Source organism: Barbatula barbatula (genome assembly GCF_947034865.1).
Source record: "Barbatula barbatula genome assembly, chromosome: 1".
NCBI lineage: Eukaryota > Metazoa > Chordata > Actinopteri > Cypriniformes > Nemacheilidae > Barbatula > Barbatula barbatula.
This window is the reverse complement of record NC_136766.1, coordinates 11,660,310-11,676,532: the sequence shown is the minus strand read 5'-3', so window position 1 is coordinate 11,676,532 and position 16,223 is coordinate 11,660,310. Positions and strand designations below refer to the sequence as shown.

Here is a 16,223-nt window from a genome sequence, read left to right as displayed (position 1 = left end):
ACAGAGAGATGCACAATGACAAGCCCATAGTCTGCACACATGTAAACCAAAGACCTTCTACGTGTAAAGATTTATAATGACACCGATGTTAAAGAATACTGAATAAAATACCTTAAGATAAAAGTTAGAAACCTTCAATAGTGTGAAAATTGGTATGAAGAAAATTCAGATCAATTAAAATAATAAGGTTTTTGCTGCAGGTGAATAATAATCTGCTTCAATGGCCTTTAGAGGGAATAGTCATGAGTAGCCTTGGTAACTCGCCACCATGGAAACATACCAACCAATAATCCTTAAATTAGGTGAGAATACGTCTAAAATGAAACGCTCCCTGCTTCTCCAAAGCATTTTTAACAATGCTTAATGGATTTTGTTCCATTTGTTAGACTGTTCCGCCCTCTGATTTGTACTTCAACGCACCTTCCATTCAGCCGAATGTTCCTTTTAAAATGGGCATTCCCACTGATACCCGTGACGTTCAAATTACCGAAAGCATGGCGTTTTAAAAATACATTGTTGCCATGTACCTTTAACCTTTTTTATGTGTTTTGTCGTGCAACCTCGCCCCCATACCATACTACCCCATACGTTTTCAGCGTGCTATTTTATTACTTTCTTTATTACAGCTTTGCTGTAATTTTGTATTTTCACACTCAAAGCTCCGCTCTCCGAGGTGGGTAATAAATGCAAAGAGACTTCATATTAACAAATAACATGGTTAAGCAAGCAGTGCAGAAACACATGCGTTTAACCATTCCTCAGATCTCCTCACAGTGTGTTTGGATTTCCCTGCTGGTACAAGGTTAATGAATAGGGAATGATGCATTAGAGGGCTTATCGCCATTTCATCTTCGCCGTCTTATGTTGCCCCACGTAGCTCAACAAAGTTGCGTTAGGGAATATTTGGCTTCTATGTTTTCTGCTAATGCACAAAATCAAACACTGCCACCGTTTGAATAAGCAGATGTACTGTGATGGCTAACCCGATTTTCGTGGCTCTCCTCCAGTGGCTGAGAGGGTTAAGACGGAGCTGCAGTGAAGGTTGAAATCTATTCATCAGGGCAAAGCTTCAGGCTCTGGGAATGTCCAACCACTCTAGGCTGTCTTATGATGAATGACTGAAACAAGAACACTACATTCCCATTCTCGCTCCTGTATGTAATGTGGATTCAACCACACCAGAGGGAATTACGTGCTTGAGTAGTGGATCTGTATATAAAGTCAGACTGACTGATGAGTAATGAGTTAGGCCGACTATCTTCTTCGTGTGTGTTTCTAGGGAAGAGCACAGGGCAAAACGCATACACCAATCTTTTGCGTGGTGACGCATGAGGCAGTATATCATGGGAGTAGCGTTTTGTATGGTCTCGGGGTATATTGATTAGTGAATGTCTCTTGTGGTTGTGAGTGTTACAGATGTTATTGCAAAGAACAGATGAATATGACAACAATAGCCTGGAGACACAAGCAAGCTCCTGGGATTGTGTTCTCACAGTGTTTCATCAATACCAATATGTGCTAGTCGAGGTTTTTTGCATAATACAGTCCAACTGCCAAAACAATGTATATATTGAAAATATGTTTATTTGATCTATTTAGTTTTCTGTATTTTAGCCTCTTGCATTATTTCCAAGGCACACAATGCACACAACCTACCGAGTGCTGAACATCCCACTTTAAGTGCAAGTTCACTCTCACGAATGAACGAATAGAGACATCCATGCTCATTTTCACCCAAAGCACTTCTGCCTTACAAATGAGCATATTGTTCTATCCATTGTAAAATGCCCCTCCTCATCTTTTCCTACCTTCATCTTCATCATTAGCGCTGACAGTTAGGATGGTGGAGCCCACGTCAGCATCCTCGTCCACATCAACTTCGTACACGGACTGCGAAAACACCGGCTTGTTATCGTTCACATCACTGATGAAAATGCGCACGTATGCCGTATCTGATGAGTCAAAAACACATACAATATTATTCAATCACTCTGCTGTCTTTATCTTTTCTGCTTGTACGTTCAAGTGTTTTCTTCTTTGTTTTCCAGTTTCTCTCTCTCGCCTTTCTATAGTCGTTCTCCTCTTTTAAATTCCAAGTGTCTTGTGTCTCATTCATTGCCTCTCTATCTTCACCCTGTATTTATCTCTGTGGCTCTGAAGTTATCAGATGAAGAGTGAGAGAAGAACCCTGGACAGTCAAGGTTTTCAGATTTCAAATTAATTTAGGCACTTTAACACATTGTATGTCAGCTCAAACAAAAAGAAAAATCTTTTCACTAAACACCTGTTACACTTTTTGACGTTACGCTAAATGATCCAAAACAGCACTGTTTATTTTGCAGTGTAAACATCTAGTTTTTATTTAAATGCGTTTTATTCTCAAATCTTAATGCTATTTGTCTTAAGAAATGAATGGCGCAGAAAGCAAGCTGCAAACAGAACTTTACAGGACATGCAAGTTTATGTTTTCTATTGATCGTGTTGGCAGTAATTCATTAAATTATGGAGTTCACAAAACAAACATGCATCAGTTATGACCTTTTCACAGCCTTCAGTCAGGGCAGCGAGAGGCAGATAAAGGAATTCTGGATCGTTCTCTCTTTATGATGTGTAATGTTGTGTTAAAAAAGCACGGCAACTGCTTGGCTGCCTCCCTGTGACAGGCAGCTTCAACAAAGCCATGGTCATGTTTTCTTCTCAGAAGCGCACAGGCGCAGCTCCGTTGTGTGATTTTCCACTCGTGCAGCACTTCTTTGTGTTTTTTCTGGATATGCTTTTGATTTTGACAGGATCTCGTCATTACATCCCATGATTAGTATTCACATGTTGTTTGTCTAAATGTGTGTGCACGTGTGGCTCAGTGCTCATTAACACTCTGTCTTCTGTGTGCTGGAGCGTATTTGACACTGTCACTTTGTCTATCTTATTATCCGCATTTGTGTATCTCATTACACGTGTCAGTATGGAGCAAGCCTCTTCCCAATCCAGTGTGCAGGATAAAGTGACTGTGAGCAGGCGAACAAACTCATTTTGCAGCCGTCTGAATGTCACTATCCCCTCTGGCACCTTCATAAACATTTAAATCACGGAAATGTCCACAGATGACTTTTGTCTATCTGGCATCTTAAAATATTAGAGGGCTGTTTACGCCGCCAAAATGAAGGACACTAAAGAGACACTGTTAATAATCGATTCAGTGGGACTCTGGCCCCCCGTGTGGTCTAACAAAACCAATTAGACTACACCACTGAAATAAGAAAATAAGTCTTTTTACATTTAAAGGTCATGTGTGCAATTTTTTGCAGAATGTATTGACAGAAATGGTATTTAATATACATAACTATGTTTTCAGAGGTGTATAAAGACCTTACATAATGAAGCGTTATGTTTTTATTACCTCAGAATGAGCTATTTCTATCTATATACAACGCAGGGTCCCCTTACATGGAATTCGCCAATTTGTTTCTACAGTAGCGTTAAACAGACAAATTGGTCTATAGAGCGCATTTCCTTAATACGTTATCTGATTCGGTAAGGAAGTGAAAACTTGACGACATCTTAGTTCTGAGCCGCCACTGTAGTACTTCAATACATGGCAATAGATGCACCTGTTGAATAGTTGCTTCCACTTAGACAGATGTTAACAACACTGGTCCAGAAGAACGTCCTGTTTCAGTTTTGTTTTAATACAACCAACATTTGGTTTTATGGTAATATTTACGTTTAAAAAATATTTAAGTAGCATGAAAAACGAAAACCGGAAGTGCTTCTGGACCAGTGTTTACAACAGCTTCTATTCTTCTGTCAAAGCGATCAACAATTCAATGCCGAAAGTCTTCAATGAATAGCATGTTTATTCAAGCCAGACTCAAACCATTTCACTATAGACATGCTGGAGCAAAAAAAAGCATTCTACTGAAAATGTTTGTTGGGACAATTGCAACAAGTGCATGATTGCTTGCACTTCTTAATAATGGCTGTGGCTATAGCAACATTTATAGCTGTTGATTGGAAACGCGTCCATGTGCCTTTGGCCATGCAGGATATAAATATAGCACTGTTTTTTATTCAGTGACATTCAGGCCTGTAGAAAGTTTGTTATATACAGTACGCTAGCATCCAGTGTCCTTTCAAACAGGTTTCCAAAAGAATAAGCAACATGAAACAGGTATACAGGCATACATTTCTCCTGTACTTTGCCCTGCTAAACCCATTTAGCTGAGCTTGTGAGTTGGTTTCAATTCACTTGGCTTTACCTGAATTGGGTTGCCCGTGCTTCCCCGGCCTGGCAGACTCCCAGCCATCCACTGACTTCACCTCCAGCAGGTAAGATCCCTTGGTCTCACGGTCAAACACAGCCTCTGTGTAGATGGTGCCCAGCTCAGGATCAATGCCGAAGTACTGATAGTCACCACTGCGGTCATTCAGTAGAGAGTATAAAATCTGAGATATAGGGGAGAAATTAAAAAAAATTAACCGAAAGATATGAAGCCAGCAGAAATGGCATCTGCCTCATAGAAGATAAAGATCCTATGAAATCAAAATGAACATAAAAAATGAACGACTCATCCAACACTACACAGGTTTTTACACAATACAAACATGTTTAATTAATGCCCATTTAAAAAAGGCATAATCCCTTCAGTACTAAAATATTCCACCCAAGCTTCAATAAGACAAAGGAAACAATACAAGACAAAAGCACAGTGGTCTAAATGATGAAAATAAGCCTTTTGTTCATAATGAATGCTAGTCTGTCTGTGAATGCCTTGGTGTCTATGGGTTTATTTACTTATACCCAACTTTACCTAATCCAAAGTAAATAAACAGTCCAGTACTGACAGCTTCTCATCTAATTTATTCACCCTGAGCTCTGGCCCAGTCCTGAGATCTCCCGTTGCGTGTTCCGCCACTAACGCCTATACCGCACATTGCCAATTTCCCAGCAGGTACAACGAAAATCAAGGCCATTCAATTTAAGAATAATGACGCTAATCCAAGTAGCCCAAAAAGGCTGAGTGGATGAAGAGGTGCCAACTGCTGTTTCGACAAGCACCGAACAACAATTATCATACAAACGGCTCTGAATGTCTGCACTAAACCAGCATGGTGTAGGTATTAAATGATGCCCTGCCGGCTGCATTAGAGCAGAGAACACAAATAAAAGGGCTGAATTAAATGTAAATGGCTTAATAAAATGATTGCAGGGGTCAGGTTAATAAAACATGCAGCAATCCCCATCTGGCACCGAGGGGCTTTGGAGGGGGGCTGTTGGACCAAAAGAATGATATTAGCATTCACACCCACAAATGATACTCATTATTCAGTGTGGGATTGCATGGTATCTATGATTCAGAGAACGAAAGGCCCCTCTAATACTGAAAGGCCCCTGCAGTCTAATACCCACTTTTTTAAAAGAAATTATCCGAGAACTGAGTTTTCACTGAGATGCACTACCTTATGCAATTCTGTAAGTTTTTTCTCCCTTTAAATCTCTTTTATTTATAACATAGGACAGTCCTTTATAGAATATGTGCAAAACAAATGCTAAAACAACCAAGGCATCTATTGTAAGATACAAATACAAACCAATTTGGCTTTCCACTAAATTGCATAAGTAAGTTTAGAGGGCATAGTCAGTGTTTCGCTATATAGATTACTCAATTTATGAAAAGCATGCCTGTAAGATAGACGTTCTTTGAATTTTTCAGATCTTTCAGCCGTCTGAGTATAATGCATACAAAGAAACAATTTGTTTACAGATTCATCTAGAGATTGAGGATGGCTGAGTGCATAGCTAATTCAACTGAAAGACAATTCATACCTTCCCATTCATCCCCAGGTCAAGATCATTGGCTGACACCTGAAGAACGTGAGTTCCAATCTCCACTCCTTCTGTCACAGATGCCTCATATATGGAAGAGGTGAAGAATGGCACGTTGTCATTGACATCTGTCAACAGCAGACAGTTTACACAGTTAAGTCATTTGTTATAAAACTTGATATAAAGTTAAATGTAGCATTTAGAAACACTCCTGATTATAAGGTATGGAATTCGTGTATACCATGTAAACCAATTTGACAGCGAGCACGCCAAAATGGATTTGATGCTGTATCTTTGCCAAACTTTAATGTATCGACTTATGCCCTGTCCCAAATGGTACACTCCAGTCTTGTGGACCTCTTCCGAGATCACACTTGGTGACGTCAGGAAGTGCAGACCCAAAGGCCACCAAGCCTACAAGGGTAAATGGGAGCACATATTTGGGACAGACTTGAGGTTGTCATGCCGGAAAGAGGAAGCAATGCTTTCTAATGGCTCGCAGTACTTTGATGTCATACGCTGACCAGTCCGCACAGCGCTTCATGAAGTTGACAACACTGCCCTCCCATTGTTGTTATTTGGGTCAGGACCTGCCGGTTATCATCTATGGTGATTATGCCACCCGAGCATTATGCCATGGATACTTATGTTTGTAATTCAACTACTTATACATTTATTTACAGGTTTGGTATAAACTATGTTTAATGTGCATAATTTGTTCTTAATATGCATATACGTCGTTAGAAGCTGTGTTTTTCACCTGTACAGAGACAACCAAATATAAATCTACAACAAAACATCAGAGACTTATTACCTTAAGTAATAAACTGCACTGCATTAAAAGTTTTTATTCTTGAATAGTTGGCTCAATAGAAATAAATAAGCAATAATGTGAGAGAAACTATTTGAAATTTGAATTTTATCAATATATATTTAAAAAACCATCCGTCATGTTTATGTACGACCATCCGTACTGTGATCGGTCGTTCTCAAGGATTCCTGGGTAGGTAACTTCAGCAGAGGCTTTGCTGAAGACCACATTGAAGGCACAAAGGCGGCGCTCTCGAGCAGACTTCCGAGCGCTGATAAGCTGAATGGGACACCCTACGGACTCGTAGACTTGGTACTATATAGTAGGCGAAAATGAGTATGAGTCATGAATAGTATGTCCGAAACCTCAGCATGCAAAAAACAGTGGGCAAAAATACCCAGATGGTCATCTACTTCCGCAGAGATTCGTGAGTGTGGTTCGGATGGACACTTATGTATACCATGATGTGACGGGAGCTGAGCAAAGGTCAAATTTCTAAAGTAAATCAAAGAAATATAGTGGAAAACTTTAAGGCGGACGTCCGTCCTTTAAATCCAATAAATTATTTTCCAATAATACACGCTCACGTGTAGGTTGTTGTCAATACATCATAGGTAAAAGAGCACACTGGTCACATGACCATAAAACATTGCTGACGCAGTATGTCCGGATGGTATTCATACTACTCCCACTCATAATATATAGAACGTATAGTTTTAACCGCCAATAGGTAGGTACTTATTCAAATTCAGTTCGTACTGTCACAATATGCGATTTCAGACACAGCCCCGGTGAGGTTCATCACAAGTCTGACCTGAGGCAACATAGTGTTTCTCGACACAGTGCCACCTCGTGATCTCGAGTTTCAAATATTGCAATTTTTGCTCATAACTTGTGAACGGTTTGGCCAAAAACTATGAAGTTGGTCTCGTTAGATTCGATGTGGCATGCCAAGTAATGTAGTAAAATGCTGTATTTTATGAACAAAGTAGCATATCATTATGAAACTTTAGTTGTATTCAGAGTGAGCATATAGAAACAAATCTGTCTGACTTCAAAGATAGGGTATGCCCTTTTAAAGTGGCTAGACTGAGCAAGCGAAACTTTCTTATATTCTAATATTTGGACCACTTATTGATTGTTATCAGGATGTTAATATAATATAAAAAACATTTATCTGAAAAAAACACCTTTAATTCGATTTAAGAAGACATTTTTCATCAGAAACTAATCTTACTTGTTACTTTAGGCCTTATCTAAGCCGCATTACATTAGTGCATACTGTGTGTTCGAGGGAAATTAATACCAAGTATACTCTCCTAAAATATGCTGTTCCCTGTACTGAAAGGGAGATGAAGCCGGTGGAATTCAGGGTAAGATCTTTAATGGGTTCAATGATTCCAGACACTAATCACCATCTGATGCACTTCGAGGTTTTAATTTTCTATCAGCCAAAGCCGTAAAGCATGAATTAAACAGGAAGGCCAAATCCATTACGACCTCCTCTCTGCCACCCGCCCTATATCTCGCTATCCTGCTTTACATCTCCCATCTCACTGCTCTTAACCGAATGGCGTAAATACATTAGAAGGAACAGGACAGATTAATGATTTGCTTTAACATAAATGATACAGCGCTTTCCAGGAACATGTTACCCTTCAGATCACGTTCAAGGAGTAAGAAGCAGTTTGGAGTAAAATCATTTCTGATTCCGATCGAATGCCAGTTTCCTCCGCCAATTTCAAATGTATTACCAACCATACATGATGTGGTGAGGGACTGTTGCTGGAACAGTATTATGGAGCAGCCATAACTGGAGGAGAGTGAAGGAATCATGCATGAAGAGAGCCAGATTAACACTGGAGGGCAAACTCTGTAAATTACAGAGGAGGTTGGAGAGACTTCCCGCAGTGTGTGAGATGAACGCTGACGAATACTTAAGTGGAAGGGAACAGACAGCATAGGATGAAATAAAGGGTTTTAAAGAATTGTGGCTATCGAGTCTTAAAATAGATTCTGTTATGAGTTTAAAAGTAGGCAGGGATTATTAAACACAGTTAACAAGTCTAAGGTTTTGAACATTAATTCAAACAAGGACTTAAAATCTGATGTGCCAACACGTGTTTGAGGTGTAGATATAAATTAACTTACAGGTTTTATTGGTTAATATTAGAACATTAGCTACTATAAACTAACAATCAACAATATAGATTTTGCGGATTTATTCATCTTTAAGAATGTTCATGTTAGTTCACTGTGCATTTACTTATGCTACTAGTTACAACTTTTGATTTTAATTATATATTTGTAAAATTAACATAAACTAAGATGAATAAATGCTTTAGAAATATTGGTCACATGTTAATTAGAGCATTAAGAAATTCATGCATGTATGTAAACTGATAAATAATATATGTAAATATACAGTATGGTCCAAAAGTCTGAGACCACATAGATAATCTAGAATTGTTCAATTCAATTCAATTTTTCATAACGTGCATTGTTCTAAAGCAGCTTTACAGACTAAAATCAAAATGAAAACTGAAAAACACAGAAAAGGTAAAAGACAGTACTGTGCATGGTGTTTGTAGAACAAGCAAGATCGTTCACAATTTATTCACTCTAATAGTCGATTTAAAAATAATGAGTACATAGAAAAATATAACATTTCTTTAATATAATAATATGAATAAATTAAAAAACACATGCCACACACAAGAATTCTCACTTGGTCTCTACACTAGTCTCTGACTTTTTAACTTACTGTATGTAATTAGTAAGTTTATCACCACAGTTATTTTAAAATAAATTTTAAGGTTATGAAATTTAGAGTCATCTAGGGGTGAGGTTTAAGAACTGCAACCAACGACTCACTCCGCCCCTCCCTTTCGAAGCACTATAGTGGCTGACGCAGAACTAAGATGTCACCACATTTTCGCTTTTTTGCTAAAGGAAATAACATATTTACGAAACACTCTCTGTAGAGGAGCTTTTCCGTTTAAGGGCTACTGTAGAAACAACAAGGCAAATTCCATGCAAGGGGACCTGCAGCGTATTTAGATAGAAATATCTTATTCTAAGCTAATAAAACGTAACTCTTCATTATGTAAGGTCTTTATACACCTCTGAAGACGCGGTTATGTACTGTATATTATATAGAATAGATCCTCCAAAAAATGACACAGCACCTTTAAATGTCTGAACATGTTTTTGGTCAATCAAAACGGTACTCTTTACCTGTGATGTTTATGTGAACAGTGGTGAAGGCTGCTAGTGGTACAGGAGCCACGTTCTGCACTCGAACCCTAAGCATAAAGTTGCGTGTGATTTCATAATCCAGAGGTTCTGCAACAAGGATAGAGGCAGAGCCATCTTCACGATTTGGCGTTAGATAGAAACGAACAGGCATGTTGCTCTCTGGAACCAATCCATCCTCCAGATTATAAGTCACCCTTGGGTCACCCAGTGGAGAAGTGGCCTTGATAGTCTGACAAGAGTAAACAATTAAAATATTAAATTACAATCATATTATCAAAATATAATATTCAAACAATAAGATACGAGAGGCTGTGCATGTTTTGTAAATATAGTCACGTCTTAAGGGCGTTGTTAGGCACGGCATGATGCAGAGCGCTACGTTGAGTATAAGGTTTTATAAATCGATTACCACATAATAAAACATATAAACAGTAACAGAACGTTTCTATTCAACAAGAAGAAGAGGTCAGCTGTGATTTATTGTGAATGAAACACAGCTATTGATCAATCAAGTTCAAGGACCGGAGGTATCCGTTTTAAAGTCTAATATAATGTGCTGGTAGTGACAGGAAGACATATTATGCAATGTTATAAAAAAGACACCGTGCAATGACTGAACATAGATTGAGCACCGTATAAGATCAAACATTTCAATAACTCGAAAAGTTGTAAAACGCATACAAAGATGCCAACTTTAGAGGAAGGGCAATATAAGACAGCAAAAAATGATCATGTGGCTTTATTTAACAGCCCTTCAAATCTGACAGTATATTGCATTCAGGATGCACTGAAGCAATAGTCACAGCTTCAAAATTCAGCAGCACTGACGCCAAAACGCAATGTTTATTATTTATATATTTTATATATAAATGTATCTAGTGTGTATAAAAACAAAAAGTAAACAGAAGTGGATTAATGCAGCAAAGCTCAATGGAACTTCGGTCTTCTGCACAACAATACAATGCACTTTTCTATTCTCATCACATGAATCACAGCACAGAAATCAATATCAAACTAAATGCAGCTGGAAAATAAAACTGTGCATTTGTCACAGCACAGATGGAAGTAATGGAAATACTCGAAATATCCACAATAATTCAATACTATGGCAACTCAGTTAAACACAAATATCAAATATGTTGTTGCTAAACTACATCTCAGTGCTCTGATCTCAATTCTCCTGATGTTTAACTGGTAGAACTGATTTCAAGTTAACACACATACTGATCTTTTCACTTTTGCTTGAAGAAATCATCTGCCAAATACAACAATAAAAATGTTCTCTGCTGCATTCGTCCACATGGTCACTCAAAGGTTCACATTTTCCGAGTTTCGATGATAATTAATTTCAGCGATATAAAGCCACGTTTGTTAAACGTCTCATTTGTATTTGAACTATACATTCATTTGTGGCGGAGAAACACCCTCATATACATTTAGCATTGCTGGTCTGCATCTTTGGAAATATTGACTCAATGGGGCTGAAGGAGAAATCTAAAAGGAGACCTTCATTCCAGATCAAAGAATTACTAAACCGCTAGAAAATGAGCATTTACTCACAATATTAATTAGAATGGGGTGAGTGAGTGTCTTCATATCTCCTCCTGTCTCTATTTGTAGCTGCCCTGTTTGTTTATGCTGCTCTTCATAAAATGCTCTTCCACATTAATGGCAATAAAAGAATTACTGTAAATTCTGCATTTAAATGCTTCCAGTGCATTTGCTACCAAATAAAAGCGGGAAACAAATAAATGTTCATGAATAATCCAGTGACTCATGGACTGGTTCATTTCCTAAAAAGTGAATATAATGAAGTAGCATCCTTGCAATCTGAAGCAAGATACAGTAATTCAGGGTTGAGAGAAACATAGTATAGTATATTATGGGGGGACAATAAATATTATACATATGTTATATATTAAGACTTTTAATCATACTGCAAAAAACATCATCAAGTAAGTATAAAAACAATTATGACAGAAGTAAACCATGTTTGAGTGTGTGTGTTTGAATTTGACTTATGACAGGCAATGCTGTGTGCAGACTGTGTGTGGTCGAGCAGAAAGCAGAGACTGTCAGTTTTAACCGGCAGTACATGACAGTCAGTTTATAGTGTCTGGGCACACATAACCCGTGCAGAATATCCACAGCTGTATTGTAGAATTAAAACCCACGCACATCCATCATAACCTTCCTTCAATGCACACATGGAAGGTATGGTTATTAATAGTGCACCTCAAAGACCAAACTAATAAATCTCTCATCAGGATGTTTGTGTTGACTTTTGTTAAAACTTGGCAATGATGGAATCGACATAAATAATAAATGTCTGTGGAAATAGTGCAAGTCATTCTGTATTGCCCTCTTTTCCCCCGGTGCTATTTATTAACGGAGGTAAAAGCCAGACATAGATTTACATAGCTAGAGTATATGTACAGTTACATTATACGTCTTTAGAGTAAAGCACATACCACAACTGGAGTGTCTCTGACAGTGTTCTCGGGGATGACCACCTCGTATTTGTCCTTCTCCCACTGCGGCGGCTGGTTCTTTACATTGGTGATGGTGACAGCCAGTTCAACTAAACCGCTACGGTTTCCACCGTCTGTAGCTATGATCTGTCTACTGATGTAGGTCCTCTGAAAACAAATACATACTTTATAAATGACATGGCTTTTTCAGATGTTTCTTCGGACGCACTCACCTGGCCCGAAGTTAACTTTTGGCCTGTGTTTGTTTATCTGGCTAGTGGCTAATAAAGTTACGATGTATATTTTATTTAATCAAGGAAATATGATCAGATAGATTCACTGTACGTATTTAATCATTTAGGTAAAGCATACGGTAAATATTCACCATCTCACATCTATTTTAGAAATGATTTGTCTTTGATTTCAGTTATGACATATTCCATTAATTCCACCAGCAACAAACATTTTCTCTTTCTTGAAGTGTACTCGGTGGCCAAGGAGACCGCAGTGAAGAACATTCTTGAGCATGAACATGAGACATGATAAAATAAATTAAGTAAAAATGAAGGAAACATCAAGGCCTACCCAAAATTTAGACAAAAAAGCGTGACAGATATATTGTTTATGTGCATATGCATAATGCATGCTACGGTCTGGAGGAGTCTTGCATTTTACTCCAAAAATGTTTTAAATGAAATTTCCACCACATAACAAGCACATCAAACTCAATATTGGTCAACTCTAATTTAAGCTGTTGTGGAAATCTCATTATGGCTGAAAAATGCCAAGCTGACGCATTTATATCCACTGCTGGACATTGTTATTAAATGTAATACCCCTAGATAGTGAGAGTGTACAAATATTTTTGCCATGTCAACAGGGAAAAAGCTGTGGCTGCCGTTAAGAAATACTCAGTCAATTTTACACTTTTTTCAAAATACATAACATCATTTATAAGCACAACAATTGATTTGAATTTCCTGTGATATCAGCTCACTTTAGATGTCTGATCAAACCAGCAGAATCACTGATGATGTCTGCGTACACAGCAACATGCGTCGTATTACAGAGAGTCTTTTAAAATAATGTGAAAGGGCTTCTCAACAATAGACCCCACACTCTCCAATCACATAGAAAATGTATACACACACAGACACAAAAACCTCACTATATACCCCAGCTGACATTACACCCTTGGTAGTCTTAGCAACAATTTTATAAAGTTCGCTTGACAAAGGTGGTCCAATATCAATAGGCTTCAAATCTAAACACCTACACGCACTTTTGCAATAACTATTAATGCACAAAGACATCTTTTCTATTGCATTTCTATGTGTTCTACTATAGGCTGTTTCAGTCGATGCATATACAAAAAAAAGAAGTATTGTAAAAGACCTTGTTAGCAGCAAATCGACAGTCCAGACTGAGCGCTGAGAAAAAAGCTGCAGACCTGCTATATCATTCCCACCGGAGACGTGTGAAACTTCAAATAAACACACAAGAACTATACAATATTCATCTTAAAGCAAGCCCAATTCATACATCCAACACCTGTCCTCTAGGACTGTTTAATGAGTCATTCTGCTGAACAGGTTTTCTGTAAAGGCACCAGTCTGAAACTTGTGTTAAAAATCAACGCTTTGACTTTGAGCGTACACACACAGACACACACACACACACACACACACACACACACACACACACACACACACACACACACACACACACACACAGGCATGGCTTTAAACCACCGTGTAGAGCAAGGCTGACCTGCGAGATGGGCTGGTTCACATAGACCCAGCCTGTGAGGGGATTTACTCGCAGGTACTCTGGCTGTTCTCCAGACATGGAATAAGTGATGGCTGCATTAGTGCTGTAATCATCGTCGTGCGCAGCCACGCGCAGAAAACTGGTACCGATCATTGTGTCCTCTCGCAGGAAATCTGTCACGGGAAGACATGAGGGTTTGAATGCGAATGTACTGGAAACACTTTAATGCAAACTCAGCAGAGATTTATGATTGTTTAAGATCATGCGTAAATGTCTCAAAGAAATGAACGGCGGATGCTCACACTCGTAGCGCAGGTTCTCAAATTTGGGGCTGTTGTCGTTCTCATCCAGGATTTGGATGTTGAGTTGGCAGATGCCAATGAGGGGGTCTGCCGCTTGGTCCGTGGCCGTGACTGTTATTGCGTACTCTCTCTGCCTCTCGCGATCAAACTTGATTGCGGTTAAGATAACACCTGTAATGGAGATTTTGTTCACCAAGTATTAACAGCTGAAAGGAAACACAGTCCTTAGACACTGTATATTTACAGTACTATAGACAGTATGTTTGTTGGTTTAATATCACAGAATGGCCACATCTATAAAAAATTTTGAGACCACTCCAAAATTTTATTTAAGCAGCATTTCCAGATGATCATTGTGGGGTAATTCCAGTCCAGTGTCTGTTGAATTTCAACAAAATCTAACCTCAGGAGTGACATAAAGTCATACAATAGCAATGTAAAAGACAGCATGACAAGACTTGTAAAAACTGTTTTGCAAATAAATGCTAAAATAAACCATATTTTTGTCTGAAATGTGGGAGAAATATTGTTAGTCGTTCACAAAATATTATTTTTACCTAATCACATACCTATAAATAGTAAATTCAGAACTTATTTTTTTTGCATATCTAAAAAATATGCAGTACATATTTTGTCAAGTAAACAACATTATTCAGACATAAACATGTATGTTACATAGAGTATGTGGAACAATAAGCATTTTTCCTTTCCTGTACCTCAGTTCACCTCACTCTGTCAAATCTTTACAGCTCCCCGTTTGATTTTGAAATGGCATTGCAAATGTGCCTCACGTTTCCTGCCACTGCAAGACACTCCTATTTTCTTTCTTTATTCCCGTCCATAAAATGGGACACAGAGTGATGTCCAATGAACAGTTACATTTCATAAAGCATTCCATTTCTTGAGACGACATATTTAAATGCTGTCTTTTCTTCCATTTGAGAGTTGGCACATTCTGAAAGCCTATGATTAAAGTGAATTACACTCAAGTTTCATAAAAATACTTCAAGCCTTGAATTCCATAGCAGTGAAAGCCAGCGCGAGAGGGAAAGATTCAACAGAGAACTGATGAGATTTTTTGAGAGAGCTTAATAGAAATTATTAAAAGATTGGGGTTAACCAGTTGCTTCTTACCAAAAAATATAAAATACTATAGAAATTATTTCTGGTTACGTTCTGAGGACATCTACCTTCATACTCTCAGTACAGTATATTCGTAGTACCTGTTTCAGGATCAATGCTGAAGGCAGGAACAGTGCTATCTTTATGCATGAAGCCATACGTTACTCTGCCATTGGCCCCTTCATCAGCATCTTCGGCATGAACTTGCAGCACAAACGTTCCAGCTGGTTTATTTTCTAGCACTGTGGCTCTTTCCTTATACTCGAGACACTGTAGAGAACAGAAAAGAAAGAAAGAAAATGCGAGTCAGAGCTAGATGTCAGAGGATAAATGGGGCTACAGATGTTATATGCCACCAACTTTCCTACACAAAGCCAAACATAGTAAGCTTATTACAAAGACTCCAAGGACTGACTTCAGCTTCTTCCCTCTGGGGAAAGTCGAACTCAGCAACTCTTTAGTTTTATAAACCTTTAAACTTTGGTTTACTAGCCCTGGTAAGCAATCACTGGTGCAAGGCGACCAAACATCACACACAAGATAAGTAATAAAAATGCAGTTATCATCAAGCTTTAAAATTATACTGTTGAATGTTTTTTAAGCTAGAACCTCATGGCCACAGCAACTTCACGCACAATGGTTCCAACACGAAAATTGTTTAAAGT

At 38.3% G+C, this 16,223-nt stretch overlaps 1 protein-coding gene across 1 annotated transcript in view; it reads right to left on the bottom strand.

Annotated features, from left to right (window-relative positions):
• LOC306900317 (neural-cadherin) overlaps window positions 1-16,223 on the bottom strand; it is a 182,499-nt gene that overhangs the window by 62,875 nt on the left and 103,401 nt on the right. The window contains exons 9-16 of the mRNA XM_079467146.1: window positions 15,660-15,828; window positions 14,437-14,607; window positions 14,135-14,307; window positions 12,365-12,532; window positions 9,873-10,122; window positions 5,825-5,952; window positions 4,257-4,443; window positions 1,809-1,952 (exon numbers count right to left, since the gene is read on the bottom strand). Of these exons, the coding sequence (XP_079323272.1) occupies window positions 1,809-1,952; window positions 4,257-4,443; window positions 5,825-5,952; window positions 9,873-10,122; window positions 12,365-12,532; window positions 14,135-14,307; window positions 14,437-14,607; window positions 15,660-15,828 (1,390 nt within the window). The remainder of the gene's footprint in view (window positions 1-1,808; window positions 1,953-4,256; window positions 4,444-5,824; window positions 5,953-9,872; window positions 10,123-12,364; window positions 12,533-14,134; window positions 14,308-14,436; window positions 14,608-15,659; window positions 15,829-16,223) is intronic.